Source organism: Hyposmocoma kahamanoa, unplaced genomic scaffold, assembly GCF_003589595.1.
Source record: "Hyposmocoma kahamanoa isolate Upper Pololo Valley unplaced genomic scaffold, ASM358959v1 86, whole genome shotgun sequence".
Classification (NCBI taxonomy): domain Eukaryota; kingdom Metazoa; phylum Arthropoda; class Insecta; order Lepidoptera; family Cosmopterigidae; genus Hyposmocoma; species Hyposmocoma kahamanoa.
This window is the reverse complement of record NW_020654289.1, coordinates 15,517,412-15,540,960: the sequence shown is the minus strand read 5'-3', so window position 1 is coordinate 15,540,960 and position 23,549 is coordinate 15,517,412. Positions and strand designations below refer to the sequence as shown.

The window sequence follows — 23,549 nt, the reverse complement described above, 5'->3', positions numbered from 1 at the left end:
TCCTAGCTATAATAGATGTGCAAGAATCCATAGTTTAATTCCACCCATTTCCTGGTTCATAACTAGGTATTAAAACAATTTCTAGAATGTTAAACATTATATTACTAAAGTATAACTTCTACATGATAAAGAGGTGGAATAATCAAAATGTATGAAGTGTGCAAGCACTGTTTTCATAAGTTTCAATTCAGCTAATAGGCCGGTTTGTAAGTAATTATTACAATATTTGACAAAAGAAAAAATAATCAAGTACCACAATTAAGAAGCATGCTACGAATTTCGTGATTGAGCTGTTTGACCATCTCTTCATTGGGGCTGTCCTGTTGAATGAGACGGTCCCGTTGCGTTATTAACTCATTCAATTTCTCGTTCATAGGATTCTTTGGAGCATTTCTGGCGAAAGAAAAGTGCACATAAAGAACTTGTTTATATAGTTACAAGATGTCTACAAAGGCTCTGGCTGTTTACATCAAAACTGAAGCAAATAATCAAACATTGCATTGAAACTCGGGAAAGTAAATTTGTGTTCTACAAAACTTGGCACAATCGCAATAATCATGATAGTTTTAATTTTGTACAATATGCACAAATTCATTATTATATTATTTATTATTAAGTAATTATATAAATTATTCATTCGGGCTGGTTTCCGCAACCACGAGCTACTATGTTTCTTACACTGCAACCTTTAAATATAAAATGACAACGAGGCTTCCCAACCTGCACACTAGTGCTGGTGAAATTACAGGCACATAGGACTTGTCAAGTTATTGTCTCAGGCCGTCACCCTGTGGCAGTGCCCCTCAGATCTTTGCGATTTAAAGCTCAGTGGCACTGCAACTAACATAGACAGGCGTGTCGCTTTCCATCAGGTGGACGACTTGTTCGTCCCATCACTTGGTATCATAAAAAAAACACTTGTCACAAAAACTTTATACTCACTTTTCGAGATCAAACATTTCCATTCCTTGAGGTCCAGCAGCACTGATCATAGAGTGAGTATCCAATGCTGGTGTATTGGCGAGTATATCAACGTAGAAGTCGTCCTTCAGCCTTTTTAAATCTATTTGGCTCTGGCTAGTACTATTCTCATCTGGTATTGGGTCTAACCTAAAATTTTAAAAATATATAAAATAAATATGGACAAAACCCTTGTTTGCGCACTCCCGGAGTACAGAGTGCGGTGTATACTAATAAAACAATTGCTTCTCCAGCAAATTGTTTTTTTTAAATTAAAAATTTAAATTTTAGCAATCATTATTATTCATGAATACTTATTTAATAATATACATATTATTAAATAAGTATTCAATTTAATAATATGTAAAGCATCAAAGCATACGCTATATTTTTATTATTATACGTTTTCTTTATGTATTATTTAATGACATGCAAAATAAACAAATGATTATGCCCCTCGCCATGTTGCTGCATTTTTTTACGTTTTGTAATTTCTTATAACGGCACAGTTTCTCTGAATATCTTTTCAGCTTTTTTAAGTGTTCAAGAAATAAAAACACTACATGCAAAAGAGTAACAATATTGGTTCACCTTTTTTAGAAATCATGTAATGATTTATCATCTGACAACTACCACTTCATACAAGGAGTTCGTATTTCTAATAAATAAATCATTCGATACCGCAAAAGAATTACAGCAATTATTGACGGATTAATTTGAAAACAAAAAAAATTAAATTTAAACTGTACTTATTGCATTCTCTATGAATGATACAGTACCCCATCTCTCCGAGCTGTTGTCTGTCCTGCTGCAACTGCGATAGCATCTGCTTTCTCGTATGCAACTTACTAAGGTGTAATTCTCGTACTGCACGACCCCACTGTTCTTTGAAGAACGCTTTCGATTGGACTGCACTATCCAGTTTCTCTTCGAGACAACGCTAAGTTTGAAAGGTGGAGATTATTCACTAAATGGTAATCACTAATTACATGTTTCATACAGGTAGTTGTGGCGGCGGTTTTAGATAATTCGCACATGAAACTACTAAAAACAGTTCAATTATGGAATTGAGATGACACGATTTGAAAGTTCAAAAATTACTGAATAAAACCAATGAATATATATTGTCGTTTATAAATAGATAACTAAATATTATGTAAAATAAAAATAATCGCATTATTCCCAATAAAATCCATTCAGTAGTTTTTTTTAAATCGTTCCACAATTTTGAATTCATGTGCGAATTATTTAAAACAAGGTAATAAGCGCAGAATGCTATTTACACATGGTGCGTAAGTATGAACATATGGAATCTAACGCAGGGAAAGAGTTTGCTATTAAAGAAAATAAACCAATGCTGTATTATATCTTACCAATTCCTGAATAAGACTAGCAGTTTGACCTTTCGTAAGTCCTGAATATTTGGTTTCGGCTTCTTTCTCGTTATTTCTCAGATTGTTCTGAGAAAAAAGAAACAAACATTAAAGCCATTTAACTAAACAAGTGTTTAAGTTTTTAGTCATTTATTCCCAGTAGTTCCATGTATAGACAAGAGCACATCAAGCTTGACACTTTGTACTTTGGACCATTCTTATCGTAAGGGGCATAGAGTTGGACAAGTCTTAAGTATAAAGCTTGACGTGCTCTTGACCTTGTACTCACTTCACATGGAACTATTGTAACCTTTAGTTCTGCGTAATTTTAAAATATTCTTACACCTGAGTTTTCTTCCACGTCCGATCTTCAGAAGTTCATTAACCCCATTTCCAAGACGGACAAATGTTTTAAAGAGTCCATAAATGCAGAACATGCGATAATAAAACACAGTTTAATTCTTACTTTAAATTATATCGACTCCCGTGCAGAATTTGAAAGCTAGATATTGTCAATGTTCTTAAAACTAAAAAGAAATCTCCCAATTTATTAACAAACAATAATGCAATAATTAGGGCAGTTTCTATTTTTTTTAATTAGAAGTTGGAATATCTAGCGTAACTGTTCTAAAAAGAAAATGATATACATTTCTCCTGTTACTAGCTTCATTTGTAAATTTGGAATGTAAATATCTTTTTCAATAATAATTTTCCTGCGTTTTATTTATTTATTTATTTATTTATTTATTGCATTGTCACACTTACGATTAGCGTTAGTTAGTTAAAACATTTAACTAACTAAAACATTTAACGCCTCTGTGGCTGAGCGGATACCTTACTGGACTGCCAAGCAGAGGCCCCGGGTTCGATTCCCGGACCGGGTAATATATTTGTAATATATAATATATTAGACATTTATTTCTCTCCTGAGTTTGATGTAAGTTGTTGTTGTCTATGTGTCAATGCCACTCACCTTGTGCGGGGCTAATGAGTGTGTGTGTTATTTATTATTTATAAAATACCAAAACTCATATTACCTATTTGGCTATTCATGCACGGTTAGAGGAACTTAATTTTTTAGACTATTTATCTTTGGCACAGTTTTTTTAATCTCAGTACAGTTCTTCTAAACATTAAATTAAAATTAAAAAACAAAATCGGACACAATACAAAGCGTAAGAGAAAAAAAAAACAAAAAACTACCTGCAAAACATCAACTTGTTTCTGTAACTGCTGCACTTTAGCCTCCAGCTCTTCGATTCGCATATCCTTCAGCTTGATCTGGTGCTTCATGTCGTCCTCCATCTGCTGCGAGGCGAGCCGCAACTCCTGGTATTTAGCAGTGTAGTGAGCCTCTAGCGCTTTCTTCGCGTCTAACAACTGAGGAGTACATTTTGAATTTTGATTACAGATCAAGATATTTGGCCTGGACTGGGCACGAATTTATGTAAGTGCGTTTAATGCAGATAATGGAAGTATATACCAAGTTTATATTGATCACGCAAACGGTGATATAACTAAAGCTTTGTGCGTGCACGCACAAGTAATAACATTTATTGTTATTGTTGTTATCGTATGGCACACGAAGTGCTCGGTTCCCATCGGTAAGCACTCCGTGATCTTAATGATTTAGCAGTAGAGTTCCCTGTGAAAGAGTTCGTTCAGGGAAGTACTGCCACCTTGCCTATGCCTTCTGCCGCCAAGCAGTAATGTCAGCAGTACTGTATTCCGGTTTTGGAGGGTAAGGGTGCTGGTGAAATTACAGGCACACGAGACTAATGAACTTATCTCAGGATGACAGACGCAGCGGCAGTGCCCCTTAGATATTTACGGTTTAAAGCTCTGAGTGGAACTGGAACTGTCATGGACAGGCGTGGTTGTTAGTCTCATCCCGCGTTTGATGTCTCCTTAGAGAGTGGGCTGCTGCTGGGTACGCAGTGGAACGTACAATGATAATGATATTGAGTAGAATTCATTATCATCATGATTTCAGCCAAAAGATGTCCGCTGCTGGACATAGGCCTCCCCAAAGAATGCCACAACGACCCGTCCTGGGTCGCTTGCATCCAACGGATTCCCGCAGCCTTCACCAGATCATCAGTCCACCTTGTGATTGGTCTGCCCACGCCGCGTCTTCCGGTACGCGGTCACCACTCGAGAACTCTTCGGCCCCATCGACCATCTGTTCTGCGAGCAATGTGCCCTGCCCATTGCCGCTTAATTAAAACGTCACCATTTATACCTTCTTCTCCCGTTCAGTATTGCGGTACCCTCGCAATCTGAAGTCTTCCGTAGCGCGACTCAGATCGGCGGCCAGAGCCCGGCATTGTTCTACGCCCTTGCTCAGCTTGCATTCTAGCTCCACGCGTTTTTTCGCCCATTCTTTTGCTAGAAGCTCGAGGTGGTATTCTTCTTTGCGTTGCAACTGAAACAGAGTAAGGCACATTTGAGACGTCTACAATTAATTAGGAATTCACAGGGTGATTTCATAGAAAGTTTCTGTCTTTCCGTCTGTCACTGTGGATTGTTTAAGTTGGGTTTTCACTATACGAGTGCGCTCGAACCGAGTCCACAACACGTGAGCCGAACGCACACGGACGTCGGTTCTATTTTTACGAATATACTCGGATCATTTTATGAAAACAAAATGGCGCCAACTAAAAATAATTGTATGAACGTGACATTAGTGAGGATTTACACGAGTTTTTATCTTCCTCTTCCACGTCACGAATAAAATTATTATCACGTCTCAAAATCCATTTTGTGGGCCAAATTTTTCTATTGCTTTATTTTTGCCCTTTCATGAGTTTGCAGTTCAGCCATTAACATATCTAAGTACCTCGCAGCAGCAGATCAGTCGTCGTCATCTTCATTGTTCAAGGAAACAAATGCCACTTGGACGCTGATGAACTAGTAAGGTGTAAACCGAAACCCGAGTGCACTCGTATAGCGAAAATCCGGCTTTAACGTTCTACGTAAACGCGAAAAAATTACCCAAAATGCAAATGCGAAAAAATTACCCGTGTTCGGAACCTTATTCGAGAGCTAATTGAATTTTTTTTATAACATCAAGTGACGGGACGAACAAATCGTGCGCCTGGTAAGCTACACGCCTGTCCACAACACTTGCAGTGCCACTCGGAACCTTAAATCGCGAAGATGAGGGGCACTGCCAATGCGTCCGTCACCCTGAGACATAAGTTGACAAGTCCGTGTGCCTGTAATTTCACCAGCACCCTTATTCTTCAAAACCAGACAACAGTCATGCTGACATTACTGCTTGGCTGCTTGAAATAGGTAAAGTGACAGTACTTCCCTGGATGAACTCTTTAACAAGGAGCTCTACTGCTACTAATTGTGCCAAGACTATTTTTTTTTTAAATTAAGCTAAGGCGGCCTGTTTGTATGAAATCTAAAGGTTGCACAAGGGATGCAACCAAAGAATGTCTTGCTATATGATAACATATGGGATAGAAATACCATTCTAGGACCACCTACTCACAAACCTGAAGTGTTGCAAACGCCGAAACGTTTTATACCCAAGTAAAACTCCTTTTATTGAATAATGAATTTTACAGTGTCGAGGAATTTCTTTAGAAAAAATTGTAATTTATTTTTATTTGACGTCGTTATGTTTCGGCAATATCTGGTGTTTTTTTTTTGCTTATTCTATTACTTTATTTTATAGTCATTATTATTGCTTAAGTTAGTGGCTATCATGTTATCCCTTGACATTATATTTTAAATTATAATATTGTGACATTGATAATATAAAATATATTATTCTATTCAAATAAGATATACTACATACATATTTTATTTATTTTTACCTCATGACTTTTTCCATTGACCTACCTGGCATTTATACAATTCCTGCTGTTTCTCCTTCCAATCTTCCAGCTCGTCGACGAACTTCTGCATAATAGCATCCCTCTCTGTCGGCGTTAACGCCATTTTCACCAAATCTGTTTATATTAAAAAATAAACACATATTAACAAGCATTTGTGTTAAATAAATAAATATATATAAATTGTTGATTAGCAAAGTAAAGATGAAGTTGCGCTACACGAATATATACCAAGTTCATAGCCGATAAATGAATGGAACTCAACAACAACCTTTACTTGCGAACACAATTGCACATGAAGCCAAAAACAGTCGTAACTCAAAACTGTGGAATTGAAAAAACACAATTCGAAAATTTTAAAAACTGATCTGATCTGATGAACTGGATCTTATTGCGAATAATGTCATTATTTTTATTTATACAGAATACCTAATTATCCATTTATAAATGAGAATGTTATTATATTGGTTTCATAATTTTTTTTTTCAATTCGTGTTTTCTCAATCAATTCCACAATTTTGAATGACGACAGTATTTGGTAACGTGTGCAGCATGTTTTATTAATTACCTTTATGTGATGCATTATTTTCAATCAGAACTTAGAATAAGTAATTAGGAATTTAAATATGTAAATAAGTTCTTTGCTGTCAAAATAGTCAAGCACATAATGTGAGGTGGTACACGTCCATAACTCAAGGAAATCTAGTGGAAAAAAAACGCTACTAAATGACGCTCGCGTAATTTTGTTATACATTTGTAATTTTGTTTATAAATTCAACGCCCAGATAAGCTTGTAATGTTTGATAAAAAGGAAATTTAGCCCGAGCGCTACATATATTCACTAACCAAAGTCAAATGAATGGTCAGTTTTCTATTACATTTTATAGGTACAACACAGTTAACTTTGATAGCATCAAAAACTTGCGATTTTCACATCGAGGTGCAAGTATTAGCCGAGCCTTTAATGTCAATCACATTACACATAAAGCCTATTTAACGGGTATATGACCAAAAGTGTGCTATTTTGTATTCAACAATTCTTTAATAAATCACTAGCTGACCTGGGCAATGGAAAAAAATCCCATTGACCGGACTAGTCTGGCCATCAATCTGGCCAACGGGAAACACTGCCATTTTCGATCAAAGTGAAGTCAACTCTAAGGCTTATTCTCAAGATTTAAATTTTTTTTCTATTGATTTGGTAACACCCGTAATAAAAATAATATAATTCCTCTAAGTTTTATTTATAAGTCCATATTATTTCAATGAGTATTAATCTATGAAATACAAAAATTACACACAGAAATTACAAGTGCTCTCTCACTCACTCATCCGCGCTCGAGACGCAGCTGATGAACACTGTCGCGTGGGCTGGTAAAGGCAGCGTAATTTCGCGCACATAATTCAACGGTCGGACGTGACATAATTTAAATGTTTACATACCTGTCTCCTTCGGATTGTGTCCCATGTACGCCATACTATAATGTCCACTTCCCGTTTGTCTGATGCATGTATCGCTTTTGCTCGGTTCCAAATGTACGGTATCACTGAAAATGTTAAAATAAGCTACCAAAATGCATTTAATGCTATGAGAAAAGATTAATGGAATAAAAAGAACTTTTATTTTGGCGAATGTAAGACGTAGGGGTTGATATTAAAAGCCTTTCAACTAATAGTGTAACAAGCCTGGGCTTGTTTTTCATACCACCCTGTTTAATGAACTACACTTACTTTTTTGGTACGCGTTGCAAGACGATTTAGACTAACTCCAATAAAAAAATAACAAACAATAAATATAACTTATATGTGGTGATACATCCTGACATTCAATAAAACACTTAATTACAGTGAATAGCGACATCCCTAGCCAGGGCTGGTAGCTGTAAAGGTGCCTAACTAGGCGACGAAACACTTTCATAGATTTCTTATAGATGGCGCTACGGCAAAAAAGTCGTTAAAAACCAGATACAAAGATTTGATAACAAGCACATGGAAAAAATCATGAGGTCTGCTGGTTCGTTGGAACAGTGTCTGGCACGGTTTGCTAGAAGACGTCGGTTCGAATCCGGCCCGATCGAAATAATTTTTTCTAAGTGTTCGATCTTTGTATTAATAATTATAACAAACTAGTGGAGTAATTTCACAAAAATATAATTGAATATCATGGTGGTGAAACATCTTAACATTCAATAAAACACTTAATTTATAACTTATATAGTCATGATTGTACACAAAAGTATACTATGACCACTTTATTTTCACTTTTGGAAAGAATTATCCCAAAAAAGAGGATAATAAATTTCCACTATGTATATCTTAACAAATGATACTCTTCTTAAGGTTGTTATTTAACCCATTGTTTGACCGATATTCTCATCATATTGAATAAATGGAGGTATCGACCAACCTTGTAGGCCTAGGTATTTTGATATCCTCCACAGGCACGTCTTCTGTCTCAATTAATGGTTCCACCTGCACTTGCATGTCGCTAGTAGTAGGTTTTACTCTGGCAGCCAGAAGTTTCTCTTGGCTGCTTGTAAACGATTCATACATCTTCTTTATTAGGTCCGCCAGTTCGTTTGTCTGAAGGTACGCGTCGCCGCCGGCGTTTTTGTATCTGAAATATGTGGGAAAACACATGTACATTATAGGACATCTGTACATTTTTTTCCATTTAATACGACACTTCAATACACAAAAGGCCTGCCAGCTTACAAGCAGCTATTGATTGCAGTTGATAATAATATTCCACCGACTAATAATAATAAGAAAAAGCCTTTCTTGTTTCATTTGAATTAACTCTCAAAATAAGAAGAAAGAAGCCGATAATGCTACTTATTTGTCATTAAAATATACACTCTCCATACTTTCTATAAAATGTTATCTTCTTTCACAATCTATCGATAAATTTTAAATAGTCATGACTATTTAAAATTTACGAAAAATGGTAACCCAGCAAATCTTAACATACAGTTACCAATGCTTGTACTAAAGTATAATATTATAATTAGTAGAAATAGTGGATCGACTGGCAACACTGAGGCGGGAAAACAATATCAAAACTTGTATTTAAATTCATCGTAAATACTGTAGAAACAAATTAATTAATTTTGCTCTATTACTAAGCTATTATTTTTTTTAATATATTACTTTCTATGTTTATTGTCATTGTCTCTAATATTTCGACTGACGGACTTGTATGGTCATGAAATAAATTAATGACCATACAAGATCAGCTGGCTTAACCATTCAACAGTGGATGTTTAGGCAGAGATGATAGTCGCATTCTATAATTTAAAATGCATTCACTAAATATTATCTTCAACTAAGTTCCCACCTGCTAGTATTGCTAACACCCATGTTAGTATAGGAGACACCACCAATGTCTTCAGTAAGGTTGGTGCAGCTGCCGCTTTTACAGTCGATGATGATGACGTCTTGCGGCATCGGGTCGTGCTTTCTGTCGCTCTCTAGTTGAGTGACGCTGCGAGCGGTTAGGAGGCTTGGTTTCTGCAATCACAACACAAAATATGTTTTCAGCAGAGAGTTTCATTAAATGAAACGTACGACAATCATAAAATGTCACATTGCTTCAACATAGTAACATGTTGGTAAGCGACACGCCAATCCCTAGCAATTGCAGTGCCACTCAGAGCTCGCAAAGATCTGTGAGGCACTGTCACCGCGCCCCACACCGTTGACAAGTCCCATATGCCTGTAATTTCACCAGCACCCTTTCCCTTCCAAGCCGGAACGCAGTAACGTTCACATTATTGCTTGGCGGCGGAAATAGGTGAAGTGGCAGTACTTCCCTATTACGTCTATTTGGATTACATTATTACCGCAACGTGGAAATTGTGAAAATTGTGAAATTTTTAGACGGCATAACAAAGGATCCTTCAGTATTCCGGCAGTATTATTAGGCATGCCGAAGCAAACCGTGTCACGACATCGAGCTCGCACCTAGCCTCGTTTCAGATTAGTTGTAATGATGCAAGTAGGTTTATTACCAGCTGTATAATTAAAATTGGTAGTTTTGCTCAAGATGAAGAAGAAGAGAACCGTATTCCAAGATGACGATTTTGGGTGAATAACCTTCAGAAACCTGCCGAAGCATCCCGATGGCTGCCGAGGCTCGTTATACCTAAGCTTAGCGCAGTTTTATTTTTATAATTACAACGTTTATAATATAAATTTCAACTATAATGTACTATAAGGTATACAACTATTTGTCACCTAAAAATACCTTAATGTACAACAAATAAAATTTCATTCAATTCATACCTTATCCTGAGCGACACCCAAATATTTGAGGGTCATTTCCACATCAACGTAAGGGCGACGCGATTCATTACGCGGCTCCGTTTCATCACAGCGCAGTAAAAAACATCGTTCGTGTATTGTCAGTGCTTTAGCCGAGTTGCAGAACGATGTTTGGAACTGGTGAATGTCGTTTGTGGGGATCAATTTGCGTAAGTCCATACTGCAGATACCTGAAATATTTTATTACTCTAAATACGTTGTATAATTTAATTTTATTGTATAATATACTATGGGAGACAAGGTAAAGTATGTTGATGAGTATTGTAAAAAAATCTCAATTGTAATTATAAATTGAGAATTAATTTAATTTAGTCATTAATACAAAGATCGAGCACTTCAGAAAAAAATCCTTCGATCCGGCAGGATTTGAACAGACATCTTCTAGCAAACAGTGCCAGACGCTTTGCCAACTAAGCCACGGAACGAACCAGCGGACCTCACAAATTTTTCTATGTGATTGTTTTTCGGATCTCTGTATTTGGTTTTTCAACGACTTTTTAGCCGTAGCACGACCTATGAGAATCTATGAAAGTATTTCGTCACCGTGTTAGGTAACTTTACAGTTACCAGCCCTGGCTAGAGATGTCGCTATTAAGAAACTAGTGGAGTAATTTCACAAAAAATAATTGAATATCAATTCAATACAAATTGAATTTATGTTAAATTTAGAAGCTATTACCACCACTGGAATACAAATGCACGAAGTGCTGAATAATCGGAAATCAAATTTATTTATTAGCTTACACTAACCTGTACTTATACTACTTAAACTTACACTACTAATAGTGTAAGTTACTATTAGTAGTGTAAGTTTAAGTAGTATAAGTACAGGTTAGTGTAATAATTGACTTAGGTCAATGGAACTAGTCCATTGACTTAGTTCCCATTTAAGAAATTATTTAAGAAATTAACTTTTTGTTTATTTATGTATCTAATTGGATACATGGACTGAATCACTTTCGAGTATTTGGTTACATTGGAGAAGTGAAAAAGTCTCTGAATCTTTCTTTGCTTGGAACTGTTTTTGTCATCGCTGGCCAATATTGTCAAACTCGTTTTATCATAATGACTCAAGCGAAATCAAAACCAATACGAAATACAATTTTAGTAATTAAAATAACGCTACCTAAAATTTCTCGATAGCCCTAGAGCAGGGTAGAGATGATGAGCCACGATAGCATTGGTTAGCCTGTTTTTCGTAAAAAAAAAACGGTTTTTTATTTACCGCTAGGAAGACGGATTAAGGGAGTCAGTACACTTATTGACGTGGAATCGGCTTGATGAGATAATGTTTTAACCACACTTGTCACATTACGCACATTCGTCGTTCGGACGTTGACTATACAGTTCGTGCGCAGTCGCGGCCGTTCGGGTGTCGACTCCGCCTATCAGCCGTCATCGGCTGCGTATGGACGCGATCGGAAATATGCAGGAAGCAGAACCGTTGCTGACACGCATCGCGTCGTACGAATCAATGTGAAACGCATGTCTTTTTCGCTCTACGTTCATGGACATAAAGCTCTTTCTAATCGGCTTAATGCGATTCTGCGTTAATAAGTGTGGTGACTCCCTTAAGCTTGCCATAGAGTGAACATTTGAAAAAGCCAACACAGACATTTTTTACAATATAAAATGCATCCAGCAAGTGAAACCCACCTCTATCCATGTCATTGACACAGACGCGTATGACAAGATGAGGGCATTCAGCAAAGTACAGAGCTAAAGCGCTCAGAGATGAACGAATGCGTAGCGATGTGCGCTGGTTGAATTGCGCTGTTAAGCTGCTTCCACCTGTCTTTGCTTCGACCCTGAAATATTATACCAGTCAGACATACATATGCAAAGGCAACATACACATACAAAAACAACGATACACGGTGTGCTCAGGCGGTCACCCATCCAAGTACTGACCACGCCCGACGTTGCTTAACTTCGGTGATCGGATAAATGATGTTTTCAATTTTCAACATGATGTGGACGCGTGCGTATGCTATGGAAGCAATTCTTAGCCGCTTATTTGCCTCCTGACATTATTCTGTGGGATTATATTTATTTCTTGGTTTCTTACCTATCAGTCCTAATGTCATGAGTAAAGACGGAATAGTTGACGAAACAATCCGCCGGCTCTTTTTGAGTCGCGGCTTTTACGGGCAGCAGCTACGAAGGAAATTAAAAAACATAATTAAGTTCTAGATGAAATTCGTATTATAGGCGTAACTGTGAAACTATAAAGTCAATGTGAATTGTTAAAATGTATTCATTTTAGAGACCCTTTAATGTTTCGTAATGGACTTGGTTGAGCATCGTCAGTTTGCGAGTGTTTTGGCGACTGTAATTAAGCTGCAATCTAATATCACAGAAAGCTTGGCAGCGTTCTGTGATATTAGATTGCACCGACCGACCGTCTGGATTTTGTCCCTTAGTAGCACCCAACAAAGTTAGCTAAAGGATTTTAAAAACTTCTAAAAACACAATATTTTTCATCAATAAAAAAGGTGCCATAAGGATTAATTATTATTGGCTTGTGGGTGCAACGAATTATTACCAAGTCCAAATTGTCAACGGCGCCGATAACGAAGCTGAGTACAAATAAGTGCCGCCCATTGCCGATCTGAATGAGCCCTTCGTCGCAGAGTAAACGGGGCTGTAGCTCTGTAGTCAACGCCGTTCGCTTGCTCTCCAATATGTACTCATCTGAAATTTTTTTTAAATTGTTTTGCACAACTCAAATTTTGCCTGGATATCAATCCAGGCAAAATTTGAGTTTTGAGATTATACTACATCTTAGGACAGCAAACAAGCAAGCATGGGATCAGATGAAAAACGAAAAGTTTTTAAATGAATAAATTTTCACAATCTCTATCTGACACATTCACCAAATGAGACAAAAAAGTTGTAAAACTTGAAGTGAAATTTCCTAAATACATGAGCAGAGATTATTTGATTTTTAATTCGGGACTTAATCACGTATAAAACATATTTTATTTTGTTTACCTCGACGTTTCGGACATATTGCAACGTCCATGGTCTCGAAGGGACTGAAGAGGCGGGTGTCAGCATCTTCTAGCCGTGCGAGTTTTTCTAACTACCCGCACTTGATCTTCATTATTTATTTGTGCATGAGGGTTCTCACTAGACCGACACACAATACTCACGACATCCGGCAACTTGTCGGGCGATACTTGATGTCGCTTACACTTGCTGATAACTGGATCCCATGACGATGAAAGCTTAAAACCATCTTCTCGGTTGAAATTACGGTGTTTTTTAATTTCAATAGCTTCACGTACGATTCTACTACAGTGATGACGTTCCGTAGAAAGGGTCTTGGGATTATGAAGCTCAATCCAGTGGTTTAGTCCTGAATCCAGCAAATGCCCGGCTATTGCACTTATTGAGCAGACTGTTCTTAACAGCCGCGATGTGTTCTTTAACTCTTTCCGCGATGGTGCGTTTTGTCTGCCCAATATAGGAACTCCCACAACTGCAATCAATCTTGCAAACGCCCGGAGATTGAAAGGGGATTACATCCTTAGGTGATCTGACATGCCCCGTGACCTTAGATAGCGGCGTAAACACAGTTTTTATAGAGTACTTTTTAATACTGTACCGATTTTGTCCGTTATTCCTTTCACGTAAGGCATGAACGCTGGTCGCCTTAAAACGTCAGGACGTTTCTCTTTAGCTTTCCACCGTGGTTGCCGTCTGTTTACTCTGTATTCGTTCCACCTAAGGACCTTTTGAACGTGAGATATCTCATTCTCCAAGAATTCAGGGTCACAAAGGTCATATGCTCTGTTTATAAGAGATCTTACAACAGACTGTAGGTAACGGGGATGGTGGTGAGACAGAGCGTTTAAATACCTGTCTGTGTGTGTCGGCTTCCTGTAAACTTTGTGCGTCAAGGATCCGTCATTTCGACCTACCACTTTTACGTCCAGAAAAGGCAAGCTCCGTTCCGACTCCAATTCATACGTGAAGTTAATTTTTGGATGAATTGAATTGAGATGCTGTTGTAATTGCTCAACTTCTCGTTCACTACCCTTCATAATGCAGAAAACATCATCAACATATCGTTTCCATAACTTCACTGCAAATGGTTGCAGGTCTATACTGGCCTTAAAGTGTTCCTCCAGATATTTGCCATGACCGGGGTTACAGGGCTACCCATGGCAACACCGTCGATCTGGAGATAATGCTTCCCACGATACAAAAAGTAACTGGTCTCTAAACAGTTTCGTAGCAACACCATGATTGACTCCAACATCTCACTGTCTCGACGTTTCTTCTTAATAACATCAAGACATTATTTTACGGGAACATTGGTGAAAAGTGATTCTACGTCAAAACTCACCATTATATCGTCCGGTTCCAGCTTACTGTCCTTGAGAATGTCTATAAAGTGACGAGAATCCCACACAAAGGACGACGTTCCTCTTACAAGCGGTTGCAGCACTGATGCAACATGTTTTGCAAGATCGTAAGTGGGGGAGGCAATTTGACTTACGATTGGCCGCAAAGGCACACTGGTTTTATGTACTTTAGGCAATCCGTATAGTCTCGGCGGTTGCACTATTTCAGGCCTGTGTAACCGGTCATAAACGTCTTCCTCGAACAACTCTCTATCTCTGATGACTGCTCTTATACGGCAAGTGACCCTGGCAGTAGGGTTGTATGAGACAGGGTTATATACGAGAGTGTCATTTAATAAAGCTTATATTTTGCTACCGTAGTCAGCAGAGTCCATCACCACAGTGGCATTTCCCTTGTCAACCCTAAGAACCAGGATATCCTCGTTCTTGCTTAGGTCCTCAAGAGCTGACCGCTCTTCTGCAGTGACATTACTTGTCGGTAGCCTCGCTTTTCTGAGAATAACCGCAACATCCTGTCAAAGCACCTCCGCATCCCCAGAAGGCACCCTGTTCCGCGTTATTGCTTCTTCCACTCTACTGATTACGGTCTCATATGGAACTCGTTTAGGTGTCAAAGCAAAAGTCAACCCTTTCTCCAGTACACTTACTGTCGCATTTTTCAAAATAGTGCGGGACAAATTTATAACAATGTTAGGTTTGGCACAGCAACTTTCACCCGCATTCACGTTTTTTCCGTTACGAACAAACAACTTGTCATATTTCTTTTCATGTACCTCAATTCGCAACTCAAAAATACGGTCCGCCTGCTAATAGATTATCCGATCACACAAATCAAAATTACTATGCGACAACACAGCACTACACACTTTATGCAACTCGTATAATTCGCACCGCACTTTGTCCAGGTCCGTGTAATTGTTCCTAATGAGCTGTTTTAATAGACGGACACTCGCAGCCCATAGAATATTTGCAGAAAACGGTATATCCTTACGCGATTTTATCCTAACACACGTAGGAAGTAATTCCGAATCGCGGCATTTAGTTAAAAATGATAACGATGTAATTATGCGCACTCGTTTTACCTGCAAGAATTCTAGATGTTTAATTTTATTTGCAATTTCCGGCCCGTACAAACTTGAACTGTTTGCCTTCTGTTTGTTAAGAAAGATTTTAATAAATCGTGGGCAACTCCGGTGATACCATACATAGCTAATTTTTGTGTTAGTAATTTATTCCCAATTACATCGAACGCCTTTGTGAGGTCACAAAAAATCCCTGCTGTTTTATACCCATCATCAATGCTGGGTAATGATAGAATCCAGTACACTTTGCGCTGCAGCTGTGGTGGACTTACCTACAGTGTAGAGGAATTTCTTATTTATAGTTATCCCTTGACATTATATTTCGAATTGTGATATTATGAAATTGATAATATGAAATAAATTATTCTATTCTATTCTGTTATTTACTGCACAAATAGTATTTTTATATATCTCACATTGAAATTGATACTGGCACTAAACGAAAAAGTCAATTTATGGTGCAATTTCAGAAACTTTAATGGTCATTAAAGTTTCTGAAATAGAGTCTAAATTTGAATAAGCGAGTTTCGTTTAGTGACAGTGTTGTTTTCAAGGTGCAAATTATGTACATATAAGTGGTCCACTCATACTTGAAATAAATGATTTACTTACTGAGGGTCATCAATATAGATCTGACTTGAGGCTGCACTGTTCCTTGGGAAGATGGGTATACCACTTCGTTACTGTGAAACAAACATAGTTCATTGCGCTGAAACATAAACATTTAAGATCTTTTAAAACCCAAACAAACACAGTTCTACTTAGGTCACTACAAAAATGGGTTAAACATAAAATACTTTCTCTCCCACATTTCATATGGGACATTTCCTGTTTTACCTAAGAACAGGTGGTTAGAAAAGAGGGCACAAAAAGATTACAAAAAATAAAAGAGGGTGTTTAGCACAATATTTTGAAGATTTATGCAACATATGTGAACCATATAGAAAAGTTTCCAGATGTTCTGTAGTTTGTAATCTAGCACAATTTTCTTTCTCAATGTACATATGCTTTATATTTTGAAATAGTGAATTGTTTAATTTCTTACAGGAGTAACAGTGTTCACTCTGTCTTCAATAGAGAGGCTGACTTGCAGTTGAGGCTGACAACACTTGCCCTCAGACCGTATGCCAAGAAGCCTATGCCAAGTAAGCTTTAACTGAAAAAAAATATACTTTGTAAATTGAAATTGCAAAAAGTGTTTTGGGTTATTAAAATGTACAGGAAAATGAGTCAATAATCTGTGATCTATATAGTAAGCGTGTATCCTTATGTAAGGTGAGCAATGACATGGCCTTAATGTTTCTTTTTATTGAAAAAAAAAACTTCATTACAAACCTGTAGGAAAGTGTTAGAAGCAAGAACAAGGTATGCTCAAAACACTTACATCAACAATCTTATTAGATGGAGAAGGGACTGCTCCAAGTAGACTCAATAAGAAGTATCCTACTTTGTCTTTTCTGCCTTGAGTGCCCAAGGTGTGAACCTCCACTTTAATAGGGACATTTTGGACTCGCAGACTGAAAAATAACTTTTTCATAATATCCACAATCACTTAACATGTGGAGAACTACACAGGTATACTAGTTGCTAGATTAATAATTATATCCTTTGGTAATAGGTCCTGCTAAAACTCACCTCCGAAATCTGCGTTTATCTGCCTCCCATACGAGCTCGGCGTCGAAAACTGGTGCGTGGCAAGGAACCACTGGATCCGTCTCCAGCATATAGCCATTGAGGGAGCCGCTAACTATGAACGGAGTCCGCAAAAAACCGAAACCAAGTCCTAAAACAAAAAACAGCCATAGAATCGTCCTATACATCATTGATAAAAAAACGATGTATAACCTTCTTTTATGTGTAGAACTATCTGGATAGTAGGCCCTCGTAATTCATCCATTAATAGTTTATTTGAAAAAAAAGTAAAAATTACAAATTCAAATCAAACAACGTAAACAGGCACTTCCGGCACTTCCAAAACACCTTCCAAAATCAAAGAATGACATACGACTGACATTTCTTTCCGGAGTTGCCTTACATAGAAATAAACAGTCATTCGTTTCATATTATTAACCGCGCGTAAAGGCAAAAGAAATAAAAAATAAAATGACGAATTCTGTAATTATTATATTGAATGCTCGAAGCCCGAACTGATAAATCATAATTTATGATGTTTACAATTACAATACAATATTACTAAATGTAATACGTCGTGCGAGACTACATGCGTGGTCCATATGCAGAATAGTGTGTGAGCAGTCGCCAGCGTGCGCGGCGGACTGCCATACAGGTAGTGAATGGGCCGTTTTATTTGAAGTTTAGTTATATACACTTCGCTTATTCCAATCTTTGATCATTTCAGTGGAAGTATTAAAATTAAAAATATTATTGAAAATAAGATCTATTTAAAAAAAATTAATATGGAAATTGTGAGCATTTTGACAGTTTCTTCTTCGCTTCTATTTAGCTTACCTAGTTCAAATGTGAATGTGAAAGTTCAAATTTGTCTCTTTCTGTTGTTAAAAGCACATTAAGTAGATTAAGCTTAACTTTAGACCGTTATATTCGTTAGCAGTATAGAGTTAAATTTTAAATCTTAAGTGTTAAGCTTTACGTTCTCTTGACTGTGTATGAGAGTTGACAAAATTGCTTTACATCGATATCTTAAGATTCCCGGAAAACATTGAGCTCCTCAACTCTACTTATATAGCTATGTAGCGGAAGTCATTCACCGGAATGAGGAATGAAAAAGGCAAATATTTTTAAAACTTTTATTATCTCTAATAGATTTAAATCATGATCTTTACAAGCAATTACGTTGGGCTGGCTTAATTTATTTAACTTTAATAAATTGTTATATACTAAAAATGCATACCTGCAGAGTTATTTCATATTTCCGACTTTTAAGTAAAATGTTCAATACAAAGATGTCATTTCGATGTTTTTGATAGCGTTGAGTGAATGAAAATAGTCAAAATATTTTGAATTAGCTTTTGTAAGGAAATTATCATTAACTCATTATTAATGTAACATCAAGTCAATTTTACAAATGTTTTAAAATGAAGAAGTTTATAAGTGAATACAAAGCTCTACGGACTAAATCTGAGACAGAAACATTGAAAGACGGGTATGATAAACAATAATTTCATTAGCCTGTTGTAAGGTTTTTTAACATTACGGATTACTTTAGAACGTACGGTGTAGGCATTTGATTTGCTATAATTTGAGGGTAAGATTAATTTTACACGGTTGACGAGTAGCGACAGCGTTAACTACGGCGTGGCCGCTGTGGCGGGAGGCAGACGGCAGCGTCGAGGCCCTACCGGCGCGGTCGAAGTCAGTCACCGGAGCGCAACGAAAAGTAATTTGTACAAAAACCAAATTTAACTCATTGCGAATGGCGCGTTGTTCGTGATGTTTTGTCTGACCGCACAATATATCGGTGGTCATTGTTGCTAGTCGTTTTTTGTGGCGATCGGTCTTCTAATGCGCCGGTATTGTTCCGCGTGCTCCTCATACCGATGGTTTTCATCATTCATCATTTTACTTAAAGTTCTTTGGCGAAAAGTAGTCGCAATTAGTTTTCACTGTAGACTGTTTTTGTATGTAGTGGTGTAATTATTGTAGGAACAAAGTGGATACCGCACAGGAGATGGGAGTGTTCAAGTGGTTACGCCGGTGAGTACTCTAATAAAGTAAAATATATATATAAATATATATTATTATTATTATTTACATATTCATGAATTGAAGTGGATTTTAAGTGATTTTTAAATATATCATTAACAAAATTTCAATTTGTTTAGCAAACAATAAAAAACGGTATAAACTAGAACAAGCTCAGCTTTAAAAGCACCTCATTAATTTCAACTCTTTGCTATTTATGATAAAAATGGTCCAATATCAAATGGTGTAAGCTGAAAATACTGTTGATAAAAAACATGTTTTCTTCAGAAATCACAAGATATTATTTCAGCCAGTGTACATATTTGATATGTTATTTTCGTTGTTTTAAAAGATACAATAATAACAAATAATAATTTCCACAGAAGTGTATAGGTATTATTATATATTTTTAGTGTTATTTCCCATTATGTTTATTTTTTTTTTGTAATAAATGGTACCTACCCTCATAAAATTCGTCCAAATATTCCCCACCTCGATTTAAGACTTAATAATTAAAATACCACAATAAGTTTTAAGTGGTGTATTCATAATTTTTATTATTTGAATGACCTTATTTGGCTTAATTTAACAATATATGTATATTTAAATAGTTGGAAAGAGCTCAAAAATGTTCACACTTCTTTTCATCATTTATGACAATCCTAAATTCATTGTCCCAGCATGATGTAAGACCACTCCACCCAAAATGTTGAATCGATCTAAAGCTCTTTTGATTTGATTTCAATGGGTCTGTACATATCCCCATAAACGACCTTACATACCATTACACATTTACTATAATAAGCTTGAACACGGTAAGGTTTGCTTGTGTGGTGGATTGTATCATACCCATTGTTGCATTGGATGCAATTTAATTATTCCCATATGTGTTGAAACCTTTTTATTCAGTTGTTGAATACTGACATTGCTTACTATAGGAAATTGCTTCCTTTTGATCACGTCATTCTATAATCGCAATTCTCATTGTAATTAATTTACCTTGACTATATTGTGACAAACAGATGACCAAGCATTTTTGGAGATACTCTGCAGTAAGGAAGTATTCTACTTAAATTTATTTTACAAAAAATTAGAAGTATATTTATAATAACGAAAACTTTTAATCGTAATTCCTTTTTTCCGCGACATAGTGGAACTAGGATAGTAAATTCCTCCTGTATTTTTCCGTCGTCGAATTCCGCCTCTCAAGCAGAGGCCTCGGGTTCGAATTCAGACTTGCACCTCTGAGTTTTTCGGAATGTATGTGCGAAATTTAATTTGAAAATTTCCATGCTTTTCGGTGAAGGAAAACATCGTGATGACTGCACGTCGAAAAAGGTTCACAACCCTCTGAAAACGTGTGAAGTCCCCCACCCGCATTGGGCCAGTGTTTCAAACTATGGCCTAAAATCTCGCCTGAGAAGAGACTCGTGCCCAGTAGTGGGATGTATAAATGTGTCAATAAATATTAGACAACATCACACACATTGCTCTGATCCCAAAGCTAAAGCACTTGTATTATGGAAATCGGAAACAACGACGGTACCACAAACACTCTGACCCAAGACAATATAGAAAAGTTAGTTTTTTTCTACACTGACCCAGCTGAGATGGCGATACCATGAAAACCGGTGTGCCAGCCACTCGACCACGGAGGCCTTCATGATGATGTTGATGTTTAGAATCAGTTATTTTACAGAAACTCTCTACTTAAACAACCTTGTTTCGTAACGTACTTACGTCATACATATATCTCTCCGAAAGTTTCAGCTTAGCTGTTTTTCGGACAGAAATTGAACTTTTCAATGAAATTCACTAACTCGCAAATTTTATTAATTCGCTACATTTTATGGCAGGTTGTATGACCCCGTATCACATGTCTCGACTAGCCCAACAAAACTGTCACAAAACAATAAACGTAATTTATAGGTATTATATTGAGTCATAATGGTACCCGTGTATTTAAAATATTCCGAAGTTTGTTCAATTCAAACAGATTACTCTATCTGTACCTCTTTCCATTGAATTTGTATTTTATAACACTGGTTGCATAAATAACACGGAATTTACAATTTTAATGGGTCAGTGCTTAGCACTGGACGTATAAGAATTGATACTGGCAAATAGACACCAAACTTAAAAATTATTTCCAAACGTGTGCCTACAATATTTTTAAACGTATGCAGAATAAAATTATTTTTTTTAATAATATCTAGTGACGGAACGAACAAGTCGTGCGCCTGATGATGGTAAGATGTCCATGACAGTTGCCGTGCCACTCAGAGCTTTAAATCGCAGAGATCTGAAGGGCACTGCCACTGCGCCCGTCTCCCTGAGACATAAGTTGACCAGTCCTATGTGCCCATGATTTCACCAGCACCCTTACTTAATGTTGACATTACTATTTGGCGGCAGAAATAGGTAAGGTGGTAGTACTACCCTAGACGAACTCTTTCACAAGGAGCTCTACTGCTACAGTTTAGTGTCAATATCGCAAATGACAGTAAATTACATGCAAATAAAGATTGTCGGCTGTCGGAAAACTTTAGAAGGTCGCGAAAAATGCGGGTGTACATTTTTTGATTGTAGGAAGTATTTGAACTGGTTATCGTGCTCGTGACGTTGACAACCAATATTGTATTTTCTATTCGCTAAATATTTTTTTGGAATCCCATTGAATGCGTACATTTTGTATGGAAAAGCATAAATATAAACAAATATTTGACTACATCATAATATGTTGCTCAGATCCCAAAGTAAATAAGTAAAGCACTATATACAAAAGTTACTTTTTCTACCTTGGCCCGATCAGGGCTCGAATCCGGGACTCAGAGATGGCGTCATCATAAAAACCGGTGTGCAAGTCACTCGACCAAGGAGGTCATTAAAGTATATTTTTGGTAACACATTCGAAATTAATTTTTAGTTAAACGTGTTCACAAATCAGCAGCAGTGTATCTTCATAAGACAGCACAGTTTCGCGTTTAAAATTTAAATTCAATTCTGCTGCACTTAGGATAAAAATATCCAATTTATGAAGCTGAAGTACACTAGTTATAAGTTGGCCGGTCTTGTAATATCGCAACCAATACAGTCACTATATGAAAATCTCCTATTGGGGCGATGCCAATCTTGTCAAATTTAACGCTACCAAAACGTTGGTATATCTATTCTCTACAAAACGGAGTACATCTGACTCCCACTAATCGTGACACATTCGTACCGATAGCCGACCTCCAGTTCTACCCCTACGTTGTGGAAATTCTAAGGATTCGCACGAAGCGCTTTCACATTTATATGGTGAACGGCCATGAAATGTAATTCCCTGCCTGCAGACTTATTCCCTGAACGCTATAACTTGGGCCTTTTAAAGGCAAGAATGATTTCCATCGGTTACGTCATCGTCACTTTTCATCAGGTGAGATGGAGGTCAAATGCGCACTTGAATTTTTTTAAATAAGAAAAGAAAAATTTCTATTTTCTCAAAGTTCACCTTTTCGTTTAGTGACGTTATTGGTTTATACATGCGATATAGTGGAGTTTGTACATTAGATTATAAATTTATTTAGCTCTTTCAATATTACAGTGGTACTGGTACTACAAATAAAAAACATTTTCTTTGACGATAATTGGACGTAGTTACACAAAAAGGATAAAAAGGATCCAATCCACATCCACTGGAGATATGGCAGTTTGAAGTTAAAAAGTGTTTCTCACTCTTGTTTTATTTTCAAAACTTAGAATGTCATGTAACTCTAGAGATAAGATAATTTTTTTATGTTTATATGTTGCATTTCTTGCTGATCTAAGAGGTTAGACTTTGAACGCGGAACCGTTTATACTCATTTTTTGATAATTTTGTGGAGTGAATCCTTTTTGCTTAACTACGTCCATTTAGAAGTCGGTAGAAGTGATGTAAGGTGAATA

General features: G+C 36.8%; 2 protein-coding genes across 3 annotated transcripts in view; one reads left to right on the top strand and one right to left on the bottom strand.

Annotated features, from left to right (window-relative positions):
- Positions 1-25: 25 nt before the first annotated feature.
- Positions 26-17,948, bottom strand: LOC113234705 (centrosomal protein of 120 kDa). 2 transcript variants are annotated; one of them, XM_026470145.1, is made up of 19 exons: positions 17,805-17,948; positions 17,595-17,742; positions 17,344-17,476; positions 17,005-17,115; positions 16,572-16,668; positions 13,050-13,198; positions 12,573-12,661; positions 12,161-12,312; positions 10,466-10,674; positions 9,519-9,691; positions 8,589-8,798; positions 7,625-7,728; positions 6,189-6,298; positions 4,576-4,758; positions 3,537-3,713; positions 2,334-2,420; positions 1,740-1,900; positions 943-1,110; positions 26-393 (listed from the first exon to the last, which is right to left on the bottom strand). In XM_026470145.1, the coding sequence occupies exons 1-19, from the start codon at positions 17,854-17,856 to the stop codon at positions 246-248; spliced, it is 2,661 nt and encodes an 886-aa protein (XP_026325930.1). In that variant the 5' UTR covers positions 17,857-17,948; the 3' UTR covers positions 26-245. The 2 variants fall into 2 exon arrangements, with proteins under 2 accessions (XP_026325930.1, XP_026325931.1); XM_026470146.1 differs by having other exon boundaries at positions 3,537-3,662.
- Positions 17,949-19,218: 1,270 nt separating this feature from the next.
- The window catches only part of LOC113234925, a 34,764-nt gene continuing 30,433 nt past the window's right edge, over positions 19,219-23,549 (top strand). The window contains exon 1 of the mRNA XM_026470447.1: positions 19,219-19,634. Within this exon, the coding sequence (XP_026326232.1) occupies positions 19,609-19,634 (26 nt within the window). The 5' untranslated portion in view covers positions 19,219-19,608. The remainder of the gene's footprint in view (positions 19,635-23,549) is intronic.